At 43.3% G+C, this 19351-nt stretch overlaps 1 protein-coding gene across 1 annotated transcript; it reads right to left on the bottom strand.

The window, feature by feature from the left end:
• Positions 1-13860: 13860 nt before the first annotated feature.
• LOC141023326 (uncharacterized) lies at positions 13861-16469 on the bottom strand. The gene has a single exon (XM_073500036.1). It carries the CDS (start codon positions 15619-15621, stop codon positions 14974-14976), a length of 648 nt encoding a protein of 215 aa, XP_073356137.1. The 5' UTR covers positions 15622-16469; the 3' UTR covers positions 13861-14973.
• Between the last annotated feature and the right edge of the window lie 2882 nt (positions 16470-19351).

Raw genomic sequence — 19351 nt, 5'->3', positions numbered from 1 at the left:
ATGTCAAGAATGTCGTAAGAATTTCACCACCTCGTATGACATCTTGGTACAGTGATACTTCTCGCCATCACCATTTTTTCTTGGTCCCCGTGTTTTTTTCTAAACGAAATACCGACAAATGGTCTGTGATGTGTAAATTCTAAACTTCTAGCAACCCTATTGCTTTGAAGTTATTGGTCTATAGTTTCATTTTACGTCTATTGCCTAATGAATCATCATTCGAACATTGATCGTGCTACCTAGCCCATATTTCGGGTGCACATTTCAACCAATGTTTAATTGTGTATGTTTTCCTCGAGCATACATCATTAATTCATTCGATCTAGCTAATGTTATCTCCTTGTTCACATAATTGTGGAAATCCATCTTCTGGAAATCTCGATGAATTGTCGCTGAGTCCATCAGCCACCTCCTAACCCTCCCCTTGAATTAATGATGAACTTTTGTTTCGGAACTAGCTTCCATGGTTCATTTCCCGAGAAATCTTACGATGTCTTATCGTCAACTTGTGTCGCACCTTTTTCTTCTCAGGCATCCTAAGTTTGAGGTATCATGACACCAATCAGATCTGAATCTCGGTCAGATATGATGGTGGGAACATATTTCCAAGAGTTATAACATTGGTCTCTACATAACCCGGTAAGGTGGTGTCTTTGCTTAGCAACTCTAGCCAGAGGACCTTTTGTTATAATTTCCTTTTTAGCAAGGTTAACTATTCTTTCATGAGGAAATTGTAAGACTTACTCTATAAGTTGTTCCTGATGGATCCTTTGTGTATCCATGGCCTGATCATACCTATTGACCATGTCAATGCTATCTCGAAGCATGTCTATGGTACTCTGAATTTCAACAGGAACATTTGAAGCCCAAAGCTAATTGTTTCCTGCTCAATTATCCAAACACCGTTGTATGGGTAATGTCATGAAATTTCTCTCCCCTACCTAAAGAGTTTTCTACATTATGTCCTGTCATGAATATCATGCTCAGCTTGTCCTTGGGAAGGATATACCCTTGAAATATGTGTTTAAACACATTTTCCTTTCCATTCTTCTGTTTAACCTGATAATCATATTTTCCTTTCCATTGTTTGGTTTAACCTTTCTGGTGATCTATATGATCTAAGCAGAAATATTCTCCTGCTTATGTAAACACCTCGGTGTACAACTCTGTCAGTAAGACCCTGTTACTATTGTTGGTGACATTTCGGTAACCACCGATGGACGAGAACTTTGCCTAATGGTCCGCCTCATTTCAACGAGCAGGAAAATGGTTCTCTTCGTCCCTCGCCCTTGGTACCGACGATGTTGCTGACATATAACTGACAGGCTACACTCTGACATGCCTTGCTATCATGATCGTGCAAGATGTCACCGCCCTTCCTACTTTTAACCCACATGGTGGGCCCATAACCCACAGTTCCACAGGATCGAAACCTGACTCTCCTGTGCACCCCCTGTTCCCAAATTTATTCATCGCGCGTGGCCTCATATGTAATTCACGGACCACCGTCCTACTGATCTATACTGGCATCAGACATAATACTTATTCCGATTGCTTTGAACCCCTTTCACCTTTGTTTCAGGCTTCGAACGATTGCCTACCCGTTTGAAACTTCTCATGGTACTTTCTTACTTGATCTCGGCTTTTCTTAAGATTTAGTTTGAGAGATACTTTCTGCCACCTTCCCCGATGATATTGACCAGATAGTAAACCCTACAGAAGTTCGTTCTTCCAGAATACCCCCCTTACTCTGCCGTAAGTACGATGGAGTTCCCGAAGAAAGGACGACAACTTTATCATGATGACCTGAAACAGCAGAATGAAGACATCAATGTAATGGATCAACCTCTTCAAGAAGAACAACCAAGACCAAGAACGCTCCCTAGAATTTCGTAACCCGAACCTTCCCCCTTTACTTCCCTCTTAAATCTCGGGACGAGATTTCTTGTAGTGGAGGAGAATTGTGACGCCCGGATAATTATGCTACAGTAAACCTATGCTAATGATGCCACGTCACCTCTGTTAGTGTTGATAATCTCGTGTTAGTTCAAAACCGGATCAAAATTCAAATTCAAAATATGGCAAACAACAAAAGTTTTCAAAAATTAAAACTAAAATGTTCGGGTTGTTTCAAATAAATCGTAAGCAATTATGGTGGAGAGACCAAGCTTTGATAAAATGTTTAAAGGCTCTAAAGTTATTAAAACAGCAGCTATGACAATTAATTAAATGCCTTTTAAAAATAATAATAATGCAAACTATTTTAATCAGGTGTCAAACTTTTTGGGGCAGTAGAATAAATTATAACATTAATTTAGGAGTTGTATTTATATTTTATAAAATAGAAATTAAAAGAATAAAATAGAAAAGAAAATGGATAAAGAAAAGAAAACAGAAAAGAAACAAAAAAAAGGAAAGACAAAGGCCCCCTCCCCCTGGGCCATTCGGCCCAACTCGGCATCCATGCCACCAGGAGGCCCACCCCATTCCCCCTTATCCCCCCGACCGACCGAACCCTAGCCCGATCCCCATTCCCCACTACCCCTGATCCCCCTCTCGCTCTCTCTTCCCCCCCACTCCCCCGGTCCAATCTGGGCGACGCCGCCCTGACGACCTCGCCTCCCCGCCTCGCCCCGACGACCTCGCCTCCCCGCCTCACCCCGACGCCGCCCCAACGACCTCGCCTCCCCGCCTCGCCCCGACGTCGCCCCGCGCCTCGCCCTGCGCCCTGCCGACGACCCCCCCCTTCCTCGCGCCCGTGCCACAGCCTCCTCCTCACCGGACCCGACCGGATCGACCGTCGCCGCCGACCGGGACGACCACGCCGGACGCCATCGCCGCTCCTCCCCAGCGTCGCCGTCGATTCGCGCCACCGCGACCTCCCCGGAGCTCCACGAGCCTCGCCCCCGTCGTCCTCTTCTCCACTCCGTCGTCGATCGTCCCCGTCCTCCTCCCCACGGGTCGCCCCTGAGCCTCGACGCCCTTGTGCCCCTGCAAACGCCGGTGAGGCCCCCGGCCTCCCTTCCCCTCTGTTACTCGCGCCGTCCCGCTGTCGTTCACGCGCCGCCCGGTGCTCGTGCTCGCGGTGAGCACGCGCGCACCCGCGCGCTAGCCTCGCCTGTTGTCCGCACCGTCGTCCGCTCCGGCGCGCTCCGCGCTCGGCCGCGCCGCGCCTCACGCCCGCGGCCACCTCCGGCGCTCCAGCGCCCGCGCGGCGACCGAGCCCGTCCGCGCGCTCGTGCGCGCCCACGGCCGCACGCACGCCCGCTCGCCCGTGCGCCCGCGCCCGCTATGGCCGAGCCCGGGCGGACATGTCCGCCCCTGGCCTATGACAAACGGGGCCCAGCCCCAGAACGAAAAAAAAGGAAATGAAAAAAAATAAATAAATAAATAATAAAAATAATTAATTAATTAAGATAATTAATTAACTTATTTAATCATGTTAATATTAATTAATTAAGATTAATTAACCTAATAACTAATTAACCTAATTAACTACTGCTAATTAACTAACAGCCCCTGACAGGTGGGACCCACCTGTCAGGTTGACTAGGTCAACGGTCAATGTTGACTGCTGACGTCAGCATGACATCATGCTGATGTCATAAATCTATTTTTGATTAAATTAAATAATTAATTAAATTCCAGAAATTATTAAAATCTTTAGAAAATCATATCTTTTAATCCGTAACTTGGATTAAATTATTTTCAACATGAAAGTTGCTCAGAACGACGAGACGAATCCGAATACGCAGTCCGTCGTCCGCCACGCGTCCCTAGCATAGTGAACCTATAACATTTCACCTCCGGTTCATCTGTCCGAAAACGCGAAACATCGGGAATACTTTCCCGGATGTTCCCCCCCTTCGCCGGTAACACCTACTGCCGCGTTAGGGCACACCTAGCACCGCTCATTGTCATGCCACGCATCGTCATGCTTATGTTTGCATTGTATTTACTGTTTCTTCCCCCTCTTCTCTCCGGTAGACCCCGAGACTACCGGCGACCTCCAGTTCGACTACGGAGTTGACGACCCCTCCTATTTACCAGAGCAACCAGGCAAGCCCCCCCCCCTTGATCACCAGATATCGCCTATTCTTCTCTATACTGCTTGCATTAGAGTAGTGTAGCATGTTACTGCTTCCCGTTAATCCTATCCTGATGCATAGCCTGTCATTGTTGCTACAGTTGTTACCCTTACCTGCTATCCTACTGCTTAGTATAGGATGCTAGTGTTCCATCAGTGGCCCTACACTCTTGTCCGTCTGCCATGCTATACTAGTGGGCCTTGATCACTTCGGGAGGTGATCACGGGTATATACTATATACTTTATATACATGACACATGTGGTGACTAAAGTCGGGTCGGCTCGTTGAGTACCCGCAAGTGATTCTGATGAGGGGGCTGAAAGGACAGGTGGCTCCATCCCGGTAGAGGTGGGCCTGGGTTCCTGACGGACCCCGACTGTTACTTTATGGCGGAGCGACAGGGCAGGTTGAGACCACCTAGGAGAGAGGTGGGCCTGGCCCTGGTCGGCGTTCGCGGATAAATAACACGCTTAACGAGTTCTGGGTATTTGATCTGAGTCTGGCCATTTGGTCTATACGCACTAACCATCTACGCGGGAGTAGTTATGGGTATCCCGACGTCGTGGTATCAGCCGAAGCTCTTCTTGACGTCAGCGACGGAGCGGCGCGCGCCGGATTGGACTGGAACGCCACTAGGCTAGGTCTGCTTCCGGCCGCCCTCGCAACATGCAGGTGTGCAATGGGCGATGGGCCCAGACCCCTGCGCGCATAGGATTTAGACCGGCGTGTTGACCTCTCTGTTGAGCCTAGGTGGGGCTGCGACGTGTTGATCTTACGAGGCCGGGCATGACCCAGAAAAGTGTGTCCGGCCAAATGGGATCGAGCGTGTTGGGTTATGTGGTGCACCCCTGCAGGGAAGTTTATCTATTCGAATAGCCGTGTCCCTCGGTAAAAGGATGACCCGGAGTTGTACCTTGACCTTATGACAACTAGAACTGGATACTTAATAAAACACACCCTTCCAAGTGCCGGATATAACCCGGTGATCGCTCTCTAACAGGGCGACGAGGAGGGGATCGCCGGGTAGGATTATGCTATGCGATGCTACTTGCAGGACTTCAATCTACTCTCTTCTACATGCTGCAAGATGGAGGTGGCCAGAAGCGTAGTCTTCGACAGGATTAGCTATCCCCCTCTTATTCTGGCATTCTGCAGTTCAGTCCACTGATATGCCCCTTTACACATATACCCATGCATATGTAGTGTAGCTCCTTGCTTGCGAGTACTTTGGATGAGTACTCACGGTTGCTTTTCTCCCTCTTTTCCCCTTTCTGTACCTGGTTGTCGCAACCAGATGCTGGAGTCCAGGAGCTAGAGATCCCGAGGATGATTCTACATGGAGTTCGGCTTCGAGGAGTAGTTAGGAGGTCCCAGGCAGGAGGCCTTGCCTTTTCGATCGTTGCTACTTTTGTGCTAGCCTTCTTAAGGCAAACATGTTTAACTTATGTCTGTACTCAGATATTGTTGCTTCCGCTGACTCGTCTATGATCGAGCACTTGTATTCGAGCCCTCGAGGCCCCTGGCTTGTATTATGATGCTTGTATGGCTTATTTATGTTTTAGAGTTGTGTTGTGATATCTTCCCGTGAGTCCCTGATCTTGATCGTACACATTTGCGTGCATGATTAGTGTACGGTCAAATCGGGGGCGTCACAAGTTGGTATCAGAGCCAACTGCCTGTAGGAATCCCCCTTTCCAACTCCTTGGCCGAAGTCGAGTCTAGTCATTGAAAAACTTTTACTAGCATGGCTGTGTGGCTTACGGGCCCACGTCGCCATTGGGTGGTATAAGGATCTTTTATTCCTCGTCTATACTCTGGAACTCTGAGCTCTCTTCTATTCCGGTAAATTGATTTTGCTAAAAATAAATCTAACATTAGGATCTCGTTATCACTTTCACCCGGGGAGCCCCTTATTACTGATGATCGTGTGCTGCCCATGAAGACCCTGAAGATACTCTCCGCTGATGACCCGAGAACTTGTGTTCATCGCTTTTGCAATTCCCTTTCATCGATAAACCCCTATGGATAACCACGTATACTCGCCACTCATACAATGTTTCCCAGTTGATCTTGTTATTACAAGATACCCCGAAATTCTCTGTTGTTTCGAGAATCCTTTGAGCTTACTGCCTTGCTGTTCTTTGTCACCTGAATACCCCTACGGATAATTCTCGCACTTACCGAGTATCCGCTCATCCCCAGTTGATTCAAGTATTCCACAATAGTCTTCAAAATACTATTCGATCTTCCAAAAATCCTCAGGAGCCTATTGCTCTTGAAATTCTTGCTTGCTTGCATTATGATTAATCCCATAAGTCTCGTAATCTTATTGTCATTCCTTGTCTTTATCATTTTGAGTCTGTTGATTCAAAATATTGCGAATGCTCACAATCCTCAATCAGATCCTAGGATTCTTCCTTCTGGATCAAACGTCATTTTAAACATGAGCTGGTATCGACCAATCAAATTGCCATCGATTGTACCCCTAAGGCTATTCAACTTATCCATCCTTAATCAGAGCATTTGCTTCTGATCCTTGATTTGGAAATCATAATTCCTTGTAGTCTTCCATAACCGGAGCTATATAAGTGCACCATGGTCACCGTAGAGGGGTTCCCCTCCTTTCACCTAGATTAGCCTACACCACGTAGAAGATTTTTAGAGCTTCTCATCAAAATCACCATGACCATCATCATAACTCGTCAAGTTTCCTAACTCAGTGAGCATCCCTCAACATTTTAATCCTCTATATTCTCCATATATAAAGAAAAAGCAAGGCATGAAGTAGGGTTTCATCCATCTTGGGGGCTTGTACCAGTTGGATATATCGTGTGTCCATGTTTTCTGTGTTCTAGACCCCCTGGTATTCTAACATGATGCCCCCTCGACTACAAATTTCATGTACTCCCTCTAGTACCACTGTTAGGATTGATTTAAAATTGTGCTTCAAAGTTGCGATATCTATATAATATTGTTTTGACCAAATTGGTATTTTATTTGTGTACCTTTGCCCCCAAGCAACAAATTGATTTAAGTTTTTCTCATTCCATTTTCGTTACCAGTGTACCATGGTTATGTTGCTTTTCATATTACCCATTTTCTAATCAAACACCTTGCTAGATTGTAGGAAGTACCGATCAAGGATATGCCGCCGGATACACCATGGCAGCCGCCACCGCCTGGTTAGCTTGCCTTGTCAGTGGCTGGTTCTTATTCAACGGAAGAAGGCTCGGCGGGAGCAGGCATGATCCTACGGGATAACTTGGGCTCTGTCATTTTTTCATCATGCCAACTATTGTTCTATTGTAACAATGCTCTCGGGGCGAAAATTCAAGCTATTAAGATAGGAATGTCTATGGCTATCGAATAATGGTCGAAACTTCCGGTCTTAGTACAATCAGACTCAGTGGTGGCCCTTTCTTCTATGACTGATGCCTCACTTGACAAATTACCCAATGGTTAGTTGGTCAGGGAGAACAAGACTACATGCTGCAGAGGGAGTTTAAACCTGTGATGATCCTGAGGCAACAGAACAAGGTCTCACATTGTCTTGCTAATTATGCCCAAATGGCTCGTAGCACCGCTTGTGGTTGCAAAGGCCACCCCCTCCTCAGCCTGTGCAAAACCGAACCAAAAACCAAAATCCAAACCCCAAAAAAAACCAAACCGAATTTCGGTTTTTTCAGGTTTTGGTTTCAGCTTCAGTTTCAATTTTGAAAACCATATAACCTTAGGTTTTCTCTGTTAGAAACCGACGGTTTTTGGTTAAACCGAATTAAACCGAAAGTAGCTCCACCATGTGAAGACATTTATTTTAAGCTAGAGCCACCCCTCCTTTTATAGCCTTGTGCCCACCGCGCTTCAGCTCCATACGCGAGGTGGTACTAAACGTTGCGGAGACAAGCCAACGACCTGAGCACCTGGCGCTTCGTTTTGCTTTCTTGGGCCTCGATTATCCAGCCCATACAGCCAGTTCTAGCGCACGTTGGAGATCGCTTGCCTAAAAGAAAGAGGGACCCCCTCGTTGGCGCCTTCAGCGCCCAATTACTCTGCTCGCGCTCACGCGCGGCCCTAGTGGGTCGGGGCCCATCGTTCGCTAATCGCTTGACTGTTGCTGCTGGCTCGCTCGATGCTGCTCGCTCCTTTGCTAGCACTTGTCAAAAAACCATTGCTATTTAAAAAAATAAAAAGGAAAAAAATTGAAAAAAAATCAAAAAAATTCATGAATTCATAATTGTACATGAATTTTTTAAAAAGTTGGCAAATTCAAAAAACAAACATCAAATCTGAAAAAAGTTTATCAGATTTGAAAGAGTTCATCTAATTTGTAAATAGTTCATTGAATTTGAAAAAAAGTTCATTGGTTTTGAAAAAAGTTCATCCAATTTGAAAAAAAATTCATCGATTTTGAAAAAAGTTCATTGAATTTGAAAAAAAGTTCATCAAAAATGAAAAAAGTTCATCGAATTCGAAAATAAGTTCATTGAATTTTTTTAAAAAATAATCAAATTTGAAAAATGTTCATGAAATTGAAACGAAAAATGTTGTATTATAGAAAAAGTTAAGCAAAAAGGTAAGATGGAAATTAATAAAAATAGAATAAAAACCAACAAAATTGTTCCAGCAAATAACAAAAAAGAAAGTAGAAAGACGAAAAGAAGGAAAAAGCTACAACCTAGCACGTGAAGCGCAGGTTGGCTAGTGGTTAAGGTTGCGAGTGTTGAACTAGGCGATTGCCTGGTTTTTTTGCCAAATCCTATTCGGCGCCTTTTGCGCCCGATACTGTTCATTCTACTAACAGGCGCACACCCCTCGTCTCGCCTGAGCCGGCCCATTTTTCTGTTTCTAAGAAGCAAAAACAGCGCGAGATCTGGGATTCGATCCCGCGACTAGCTGGCTTGTGTATTACGTAGATGTCTCACATGTTGTGATTACGTAGATGTTTTGCCTTCTTTTCTTCTTCCTCCTTTCTTTTTTTTCTTTTTTCTGTTCTTTTATTATTTATTTTTCTAATTCGAGAAACTTTCTTTCTTCATGATTTTTTTTCTGCAAAATTGATGAACGTTTTCCAATTTTTGATGAACTTTTTCAAATTCAATGAGTTGGCTTGTCAAATTCGGTGAACTATTTTTCAAATTCGATGAACTTTTTCAAAGTTTGATGAACTTTTTCGAAATTCCATGAACTTTTTTCCAATTTCGATGAACTTTTTTCAAATTCAATAAAAAAATTCAAATTCGGTGAACTATTTTTCATTTTTGATTATTTTTTTCAAATTTTGATGAACTTTTTTCAAATTCCATGAACTTTTATTGAAATTCGATGAACTTTTATCAAAATCAATGAAGTTTTCACAAATTTGATGAACTTTTTTCCAAATTCGATGAACTTTTTTCAAGTTCAATGAACTTTTTTCAAAGTTGATGAACTTATTTTCAAAAACGATGAACTTTTTCCAAAGTCGATGATTTTTTTTTTCAAAATCGATGAGCTTTTTCAAAATTTGTGAACTTTTTTGAAAATCGATGAACTTTTTCCAATTTTTATGAACTTTTTGAATTCGTCAATGTTTTTTGAATACATGAACTTTTTTTCTAATTCGTGATGTTTTTTAAAATCTGTGGACATTCAAAATTTGTTCAGATTTCTTTTCAAAAGAAATCCTATTTTTCTAAAGAGCGCGGCTAAAATATATTGTTAGACCTTTCACGTTGCAATCTTTTCGGGAGGGTTGCATTGTTCTATCGGTTAGCCAGCCATGCGCAGGAGCTTAATGGTGCGGGTTCGAATCCTCACGGGAGCATCATTTGCGTTTGTTTTTTCCTGACATGAATACATTTTTGCACTGCCCTGCTGTTCGCGAGCTGCAGTGCGCGCCAGTTGCGCCAACCGGCGCATAAGGCGCCGAAGAGGAGGTCTCGGTTTTTTTGGCGTCTTTAAAACAGAAAAAGAGGAATGTGGGCCGGCCCATCGATGAGGGCGCCGTATAGGATTTGCGTAAAAGAAAGGCTAGCCGGTCGTGGCTCGTGGGTCAAACTCTTTTTTTTTTCTTGCTCCCTCACGTAATAAAAAACCTGCCTAATCCTTATATCTGCTGTAATGCCTAGGACCAAATCATGTGTGCCACTGCCATCTAATAATGATCTAATATATGTAGGCATTTCTTACAAGAAAAATCTTACGTACATGGCTACATGCACAGACCGAATCATGTGACCAAAAATATTTGTTGTTCATTCAAAATTTGCGTCACTTAAAATTCGCGTCAACTTTGGTTAATTTGGTTATTACCGAAAGCAAACCATTATAACCAAAACCGAACCGTATCTCCGTATAAAACCGTATAAACCAAATATAAAACTGTATAAACCGAACCGAATCAAACCGAAAAAACCGAATGCACAGGCTGACCCCCTCCCCCTTCATGCATAATTTTGTACAGTATTAATTAACACTAATGTATGGAGTTTTATTTAGAAACAAAATAAAAAAGTTTTGTCTCATCTCATTAATAAAGGAGTAAAGTTGCTCGATTCATTAGTGAAGAACGAGCGAAACCATTACAACAAGTCCAGAGGACAACTCGGACAACCACATGAGTACAAAATTCGAGATTGTCCCCAAGAGTCATCATCGTCACCTCCACGAGCCAGCGACTCTGACTTCCGCATAGACAACCATCAACACAGCCCTTGTTGTAATACTATATGCTTACCCGCGCAAGCGACTAGACAACCCTGACCGGGGCGCCGGAAATTGCTGGAGAAAAGCACCGGTCCTACGCTGATCATGCTCTTGCAACTGAACACCTTTTTTCTACGGTTTTGCTAATTAACAGTCGAGTGATTTACAATTGGGTTTCATTCAAATTTCTGGCCGCTTGATCTTGTGCCAAGATCTGCGCTGGGTGCTGGCTTTTTCGAACGTTTTTTTTCTGTCTCTGTTACCGGGTGCGCTTTCGTTTCCCAGCCAGCCCGTTACCGCCTATCCCTTTTGTTCTCTATCTTTTTTTGTTTGTCCTTTCTCATTTCTTGGCGAGAGTTAAAGCTGAGAGAGGGAGGCGATTCTTGGCGATTTCCTCGTCGTCCATGGTGATTCCCATCTTCTCCTCCTCCTCTTCTTCAGATTGATTTCCGCTCCAGTGTCGTGTGGTTTCAGTTGGATATCCTGGTCTTCTCCCTTGCCCCATTGAATTTCTTCTAGATCTTGTGGTTTGATTCGATTCCCCTTGTGTTTGATGTAGATGTAGGTGTATGTGTAGTCTTAGAGGTGGATTTTGGCGATTTTTTTGCGATTACATTGATAGGTGGATGGATGTAGCGGTGGATCCGATTCCCCTGTTGATTTTCTTTCTGCTAACCTGGGCGTTTGATTCCGCTGACGTTTTTTGTTGTTAGATCCAGGGGTGTTCGTTTTTAGGTAGTAGTTGCATCTAAGTTACCACAACTTCATAACTCTGATTTCATTTTAATTACAGTGTAACTTCCTCTGAAATCATAGAGTAGTGACATTGTAATTTCAGTGTAAGTTCCAGAGGTAACCATAACTGTAATTTCATTTTAATTACAGTGTAATTTCGTCTGAAATCACATAGTAGTGACATTGTAATTTCAGTGTAAGTTCCAGAGGTAACCATTGTGCAATTTTTGCTGTAACTTCTATGATTTTTAGTTTACAGGCACTGCAATTACAATGTTATTTCAGGTTATTATAGTGCTATTTTCAGGTTAATTACACTAGATCACAATGAAGTTTGCCTATGTTGGGTCTGCAAGCATTCTAGAACCGTAGTGTTGCATCTTTATCTTTGTGGTTTGTCTTTGTTTGGTAGTATTTGTATCCATTTTATAACATTTTTTCTATGTTTTCCGTAGTGTTGCATCTAAGGCCCTGTTCGGAGACCCGCCACTCCACCACTCCGCTCCCGGAGCTGGAGGCAAAAGGCACGGAGCTGGGAAAGAGATGCTCCAGCTCCTCGTATTTTTAGGAGTTGGAGTGACTCCGAACAGGGCCTAAGTTTACAGCAGCTTTAAGATTGTAATTTCATTTTAATTACAGTGTCATTTCCTCTGAAATTACAGAGTAATCGTATTGTAATTATAGTGCTCTTACAGTATACTTGTAATTGCAGTGTAATTACAGCGTAATTTTTAGGGTAATTACACTGTAAATCACACTGCTATTTACTGTAATTACAGTGCAATTTCTCTATATTTACAATGTTGTTACAGTGTAATTTCCATGGGTAATCACAGTGCCATTTTTACTAGAATATTTACTGTATTTACAGTCAATGCAAATCACAGTGTCTTTGTTGGGTAGTGTTCTATCTATTCACGCTGTTAATATATACTGAATCTACCTTTGGTTAGTGTTGCAACTTGATAATAGTAATTTCAGTACTTTTTTGCTACTGTAAATTTTAGTTTCTTTTGCCCTGGTGCTTTTGAAACAAAACTGACCAGTTTCTTTGATTTTGACTAGAGTGCTCTGTGCAATACACTCTGTCAAATGAAAAGAATTTGTGATCTCTGCTTTTCATTCTTGTGATTTTACCGGTTCTAGATCTCATAGAAAATCACTAGGCATGAGCAAAGACATTGGTATTGAAGGATTTCCGGCCTGTGGATCGTCTCTTGTATGATCTTCCATGGCTCTCCCCCAATTAGTTGTTGCAGCTTTGGCGTTTATCTTTGCCCCAATTGGAATTGAAGGATTTCTAACTCCATGGTTCCTTGTTGGTGTTTGTCTTTGCTCTTTCTTTTTATTTTTCATTTCCTCCATGATAGTAATTTAATTTCTGCCTTCTTTTTTGGTGTTTGTCTTTGCCATTTCTTTTTTATTTCTCATTTTCTCTATATACATTTTTCTTCATATTATTCTTCCTTGTTCCAGCTGTACTTCTCTGTAACCGTTCGAAAGCATTGGTTTTCTTTCTTTGTTTGTTTGAAGGGAAGAGCCTTTACTTTCCTTGATCCAGCTTTTAATGAGCATTCTGAATTTCACTTGCAGATTGGCGATATGCTAGTACATTTTAATCAATTTGTTTCCCTTTTGAAGGCACTGTGTTGTTATCTTTTAAGATTTATCTCTTGTATTTTCCTTTATTCGAGCGTATTACAAACTTTATAGGATTCTGGGACACTTTTATTACTCCCATGTTGAGGAAACAAAACAGTTTGGAAAAAAAAATGATGTTATCGACCTATAGCTGTTCCAATCAGACCAATAGGTAACTTGTTTTTTAGTATAGCTGGCCTGATTTTCTCTTATATTCTGTTCTTGATTTTGTTGGTATCTTTTTTTTTCTTCCTTTATTCATGTGAAACCAGGCACACAATTGTGGTGTCTTTACATTCGAGTTTATGGAAGTGTGGACTGCAAGGACTCAAGTTGTTGACCATTTTTCAAGCGCTGACATTCCCAACTTAAGGACAAAGTATGCTAATGATAAGTTTTTCAGTGAGTTCAACAGGGTCGATAAGTTCTAGACTTCTTGTTACTGATTTTTTTTGAAGATGTAAGCACTTCTGTTTTTTATACTTCAAATTTACAGTAAAGAGGTTCATGACTTCCAGTCTTTTTTAGTTGTACTTTTGGCTAAAGGTTGCCTAATTTACTGTACTCGTCTATGTCACTCGCTGTCTCTTGTACTATGTATTTTCAGCTTTTTGGTTCAGTGTTAATGGCGTCCCTTTGTGCTGTATATCTTAATGATTGGTCTAATGTCGTGTTTGATCCTTTTTTTCAGACTGTGAATTAACAATGATGGAGAAGAAGGATTGTTTGCATTAGATAGATGATGAACTGCTTTTTTCACACTATGGATAGGGCAGTGTCTATGTTGGTTCAGTGTGTAGTCATCTGTATGATAGGAAGTGTCAAGTGTGTATGTTGGTTCAGCTGTTTTTTTCTTTTCGAAAAGGAGGATTGCCCCCGGCCTCTGCATCGCAATGTTGGTTCAGTTGTGTCTCTATAATCTGTAGAAGACACTAGGTACTATACCTGCAAGGTTTTCTTACTGTAATTTCAAGGTTTTTCACCTGCTTGTCATGAATGCAAATGGGTTCAGTACACTGTAATTTTATAAGTTCCAGTGCTAATTGACTGTAAGTTTTGTGTATCTAGACTTTAACACTTAAGATATCACTATGAGTAGACTGCAAGTTACCAGAATGGCAGTCTAATTATCACTGTATTTTTCTCCCGAGTGATTGTAAGTGGACTGTACGTTGATAAGTACAGCAAAGAAGCGAGAGACGCGGGGTTTACGAAGCTTTACCAAAAAAGAAGTGGACTGTACGTTGATGGCAGACCTACAGAGGGTATGTTGATGGATCAGTAGGCTTTTTTTCGGCTGTGGTAATGCGATACCTGTAGCTCACATATGTTTGAAACCGGGTCCAACCCGATTAGGATTGACCTTCTAGCGCTGACATACATAGATACACAAAAAAGGAACACACAAATATACAAGTACCGTTCTATTATTGGTTGAAAAACTTGACTGATGTTCAATTGATTTTCAGTCAAACGTCAAATAGACACTTCCTTTGAAAGTTGAAACCCATATATCTCCACAAACATAGGGCGGGGCACCAGAATCCCATGAACACGCAGGAAAACACATACTACCAAAACCCAATAGCAAAGCATCTCCGCTTGGAGCCGAACAAGAGGCCGCACCAATCAGATCCAGATTCACCGTCTCAGCATCGCCACGGCAAGAGCTGGTGGAATCCGCAACCGAAGACGACTCCAAGATGATGCCTTCTGCAGGAAAAGCCACGACGCAAGATGCGCCGCCATCGCCGTTCCGGCTTCCGGGAGACCTGGACAAGGGTTTGAGTTGTGCGCTCAGCTGTCTTTCATCGTCGGTGTCGCTCATACCATTTGGGCCGGCAACGGCGCGAAGACGATGCACCGGCAGACCGGGCAGGTGGAGTGCTCGTGCAGCCACGGGTCGATGCACTGCTGGTGGAACATGTGCAGGCACGCCGGCAGCCGCTTCATCGTGTCCCCCTTCTCCACCTCCCCGAGGCAGACCGCACACTCCGACGCGCCGCCCCCCTCCGGTTGCTCGTACGCCAGGACGTCATACGCCGTCGCCACCCTCGCGCCGCCATGCGCCGGCGGCTCCCTGGCCAGCGCGGGCATGTGACTCTGCTGTATTTGGTCCAGAAACTGGGGCAGAGCGCTGCTGCCGCTTCGGCGCCGTAGCCTGGACCGGCCCGGCAGGCAGTGAAGCCAGCCCGTGCGGCGGAAGTAGTACATCAGCGCTCCGCTGGTGGAGGCCAGGCACCGGCGCAGCGCCGACCACGGGAAGAGGACCCCGCAGAAGGCCGTGTACACGCTGGCGCCGACGCCGACCCAGAAGAGGAGGAAGACCGTGAGCACGATGATGGAGCCCCTGCTGTGGTCGGGCTTCCGCGCCAGGTTGACGAGCGCGTAGAGGATCATGGCCGTGCCGCCGATGCAGACGGCGTTGACGATGGCCAGCGCATACGCGCGGTGGAAGCAATCCACGGCCATGGCTTCCCGTGCCTCTGACCACCTGCCGACTTGTTCACTAGCAATTCACTGGCCGATGGTCACGCTATTTCTCGAGAATTCCGACGTCTTTGCGGGGATGCCTCGTGAGTCTTGGCGCAAGAATTCCGCTGCGTACAGACGAAGCAAGCAACGAGCCAACCATCGGAGGAAGAGAGACAACTAACAGAGCGGTTGATGTCATATGGGTGCATATCTTAATATGGTCGGCAGCATTTCTTACGGCGACCTTAGAGCATCTCTAGCAACCCGTATAAATGTAAATGGTCAAACCCGTAAAATAACTGTTTTTTACAGTTTCAGTAAAAAAAAGCCCGAACAGACCCCGCAAAATCGTCCGACCCTTAAAATTTTTTAAGGGGCCCTGTAAACACGAACACGAAACCTTCATAAATATACAGTTTTGAGGGCAAATTTATCAGGGCCTTGCATACCGGACCGGTCAACATTGACGGTTGAGGAATCTTTGCCCCCGCCAACGCCATGAAGCTCGCCCGGCCGCCGTGCCCGTCTGCCCCGGCCACCGCGCTCACTCGCCGGCCGTCCGATAGCCGGACGGCCGGCCGTCCCGGCCGCCGCGCTCGCCCGTGGCTCCGCGGCTCTCGAACGGAGCTAGCTAGCTAGCTCAATCCATTCGAACGGAGCTAGCTAGCTAGCAGCTCAATCCATTCGAATGGAGCTAGCGAAGAGCTAGCTAGCTAGCTCGATGTGCCGGCCGTTGGATCCCGTCGCCGCCCCGGCAGCCCTGGCCTCCGCGAGCGCCGCGCTCGCCCCGGCCGCCTTGGCCTCCGCCCGCGCCGCGCTCGCCTCTTATTTTCCCTCGTCCGCCTGTTCGCGGGATTGACGTGAGGAAGAGGATGACAAAAAAAAGAGCTAGCTCTATCTGTTCGGTATATTTGGAGAATATTCTTTTTTATGGGTTGATTATACGGGGTCTGAGTCTGTCCACGCCCGCGCCGGCCTGCATATACCCTTTTTCGCGAACTGCAAAAGACTTATGCGGGTCAGGATTTTGCGGGGTCCGCTAGAGATGCTCTTATACATTTAGATATGCGTAGAGACTGCGATCGATTTTTCCTTTATCTCTTTTTCGCGGGAAATTCGCGATCGATGTAGTACAAGTTTTTTTTAAGCATATCGATGTCGTACAAGTTTGTTTGTTGGTACCGGGAATTCGCATGATTTGGCCCCTCCGTGAATCTATCAGTGTTCCAAAACGTAATAAAATACTCCTTCCGTTTTTAAATATCTGTTTTTTTTAAATATTTCAAATAAACTATCATATACGGATGTATATAAATATATTTTAAAATGTAGATTCACTCATTTTGCTTCGTATATGTAGTCATTTATTGAAATCTCTAGAAAAATAAATATTTAGGAACGAAGGTAGTAGATAAATAAGCAGATGTGCTAGCTGAGTTTTAGTATGGTCTCACGCCCATTACCGTCCGATTGGACCCTGTGGAGATTCGTGTTGTTGTCCGCAGGCTTGTGTCGCTATTTGTTCGGTTAGGCTAACCATAGTGGAGACTAAATTAGACTAGTGTCATTTACATATAAGTTTGGTCCAAAGTCAAAATATCTCTATTTTAATCAACATATAGAAAAAAATATCAACAATCACAATGCCAAATCAATATTGTTAGATTCGTTATGAAATATAGATATTGATATTTTTATACTGTAAAGTTGGTCAAACTTTGCAATGTTTGACTTGACACAAATCTAATACGTGAAGTAAAAAGGACCGAAGAGAATACTACCTTTATGATGTAAAGTAATATAGAAGTAGTATAATAGATGATTGCACTTATTAGATTGTAGACTCATTTTATTTTAGCTTGCGTTATGTTACTCTAAACACCTCTCTCTTTATTAACTACATATCACTTAGGCAAACTTGTCTCGACAGAGAGCCACGCCGGAGAGCCTCCATACTAGTCGCCACCAACGGAGGTAAGCTTCCTGCTCCGGGAGGAACCAGCCCCCATCTACGCTCCCCGTGCTATTTATTCCTTTTTGTATTTGGTTTTTCTTTTTCTTTTTCTTTTTTGTTCCTTTTCTTTTCATCATGTTTTTGTTCAGAATTTTCACAACTTATCAAAATTTGTTCAAGATTTAAAAAAAATCCATTTCAAAAATTATTTGCAAATTTCAAAAAATATTTGTGTTTTTCATTTGGGAGTTTCAAAAGATATTCTAGTTTCATAATTAAAAAAATCATGCTCTCAAATTTTGTTCGGGTGTTTTAAAAAATGCTCCTACTTCAAAAATTGTTTGGATTTCGAAAAGTTTCCACTTCAAAATTGTTTACAAATTAAAAAAATGTTTGTGTTTTCAAAACTTGTTCAGGAGTTTCCAAAATTGTTTTTGTTTTCAAATTTTATTTGGGTGTTTAAAAAATGCTCACATTTCAAAGCTTGTTCGCAAATTTCTAAAAAAGGCTCATGTTTCAAAATTTTGTTCGGGAATTTTCAAAAAATGTTCCTGTTCCAAAAATTATTCGCATTTCAAATTTTGTTTTGGAATCTAAAAAATGATTCCCTTTTTGGAAAAAAAAAATCATGTTCTCATATTTTTTGGGGGATTTTCAAAAATATTCTCGTTTCAGAAATTGTTCGTGATTTTCAAAAAAAATTGTTTTCCAAACTGTCAGTTAAAAAAACAAAAAAATTGAAAAGTGTTTGTGTTTCATAAAGCATTCATGTTCTTTTCTTTCAAAAAATTGTTTTGTGTTCAAATTTTCAAAAACTTTCAATTCTGTGTTGGTATTGGTTCATAAGGTTTTGCGCTGCTTCGAAATTAAGAATGGTTAAGAGGGAGGTTGGGTGTTCGCCCCCTCAGGGTGAATTTTTTTGGAGCCCTAGGCTAGCTTCATGGGCCGGCCCAGTCGGAAATCCTCCTATGTCATGGCAAAGAGTAGGTCCCGTCAAAGCCCATGCATAATTTTACAACACGGAACAAAGCTTTAGTGGGCCAATGAGGGGGTTACGTGGTTCGAGAAACAAGTGAAATAGGGATGAGACAACACAACGGGTGACGTCAGCTGAGGTAAGGTGAATGATACCAAACTATAACTCATCTAGATGAGTCTAGTCACTCCCATAAATAAAGGGTGTGTACTACTCGAAAAGATAAAATAAGGGTGTGATTCGAGGGTGAAATTGGGTTGTGACAGAGTCGAATCCAGCAGATCTCGGGTAGGGGGGTCCTGAGTTGGTGATCTTGGCATGATGGTAATAGACGAAGAAGGGACACAGTGTTTATTCAGGCTCATGCCTTCTCAAATAGGTAAAACCCCATGTCCTACCTGTATTGTATTGATTGTGGTTGGGGTACAGAGTTGATCTAGCTCGAGATCGTATGTGAATGAATCTACCTCTATGATCTAAACCCCTTGGCTTATATAGACATCGGGGGTACCTAGGGTTACACCTTTGTCGGTTACATCTTGGGATAAACATGTCGAGGATTACATTGTGCCTTGGTGTTGAGCATCTTCGGATGTGTTTGCCATGTTGGAAAGAGTGGACATGGCTCTAGTTGCGTCGTGTTTTCGTGCAGGCTAGGGCATGTTTGTATCGGTTTTCATCCAGTTTTTCATAAGTAACTGGGCAACTATCTTCTTCTTATTCTTAATTAATGCAAATGGCAAAGCTTTTGCTTTTGTTTAAAAAAATAAACCTTGTATCCGCTATTACTAACCAGG

The sequence above is a fragment of the Aegilops tauschii genome, chromosome 1 (genome assembly GCF_002575655.3).
Source record: "Aegilops tauschii subsp. strangulata cultivar AL8/78 chromosome 1, Aet v6.0, whole genome shotgun sequence".
In the NCBI taxonomy this organism is placed as follows: Eukaryota; Viridiplantae; Streptophyta; class Magnoliopsida; order Poales; family Poaceae; genus Aegilops; species Aegilops tauschii.
Note: the sequence above shows the minus strand (reverse complement) of the source record. Positions and strands in the feature narration are given on the sequence as shown.

Coding starts and splice junctions, on each gene's coding strand:
- LOC141023326 (XM_073500036.1), bottom strand. CDS start 15,621: ATGGCCGTGGATTGCTTCCACCGCGCGTATGCGCTGGCCATCGTCAAC.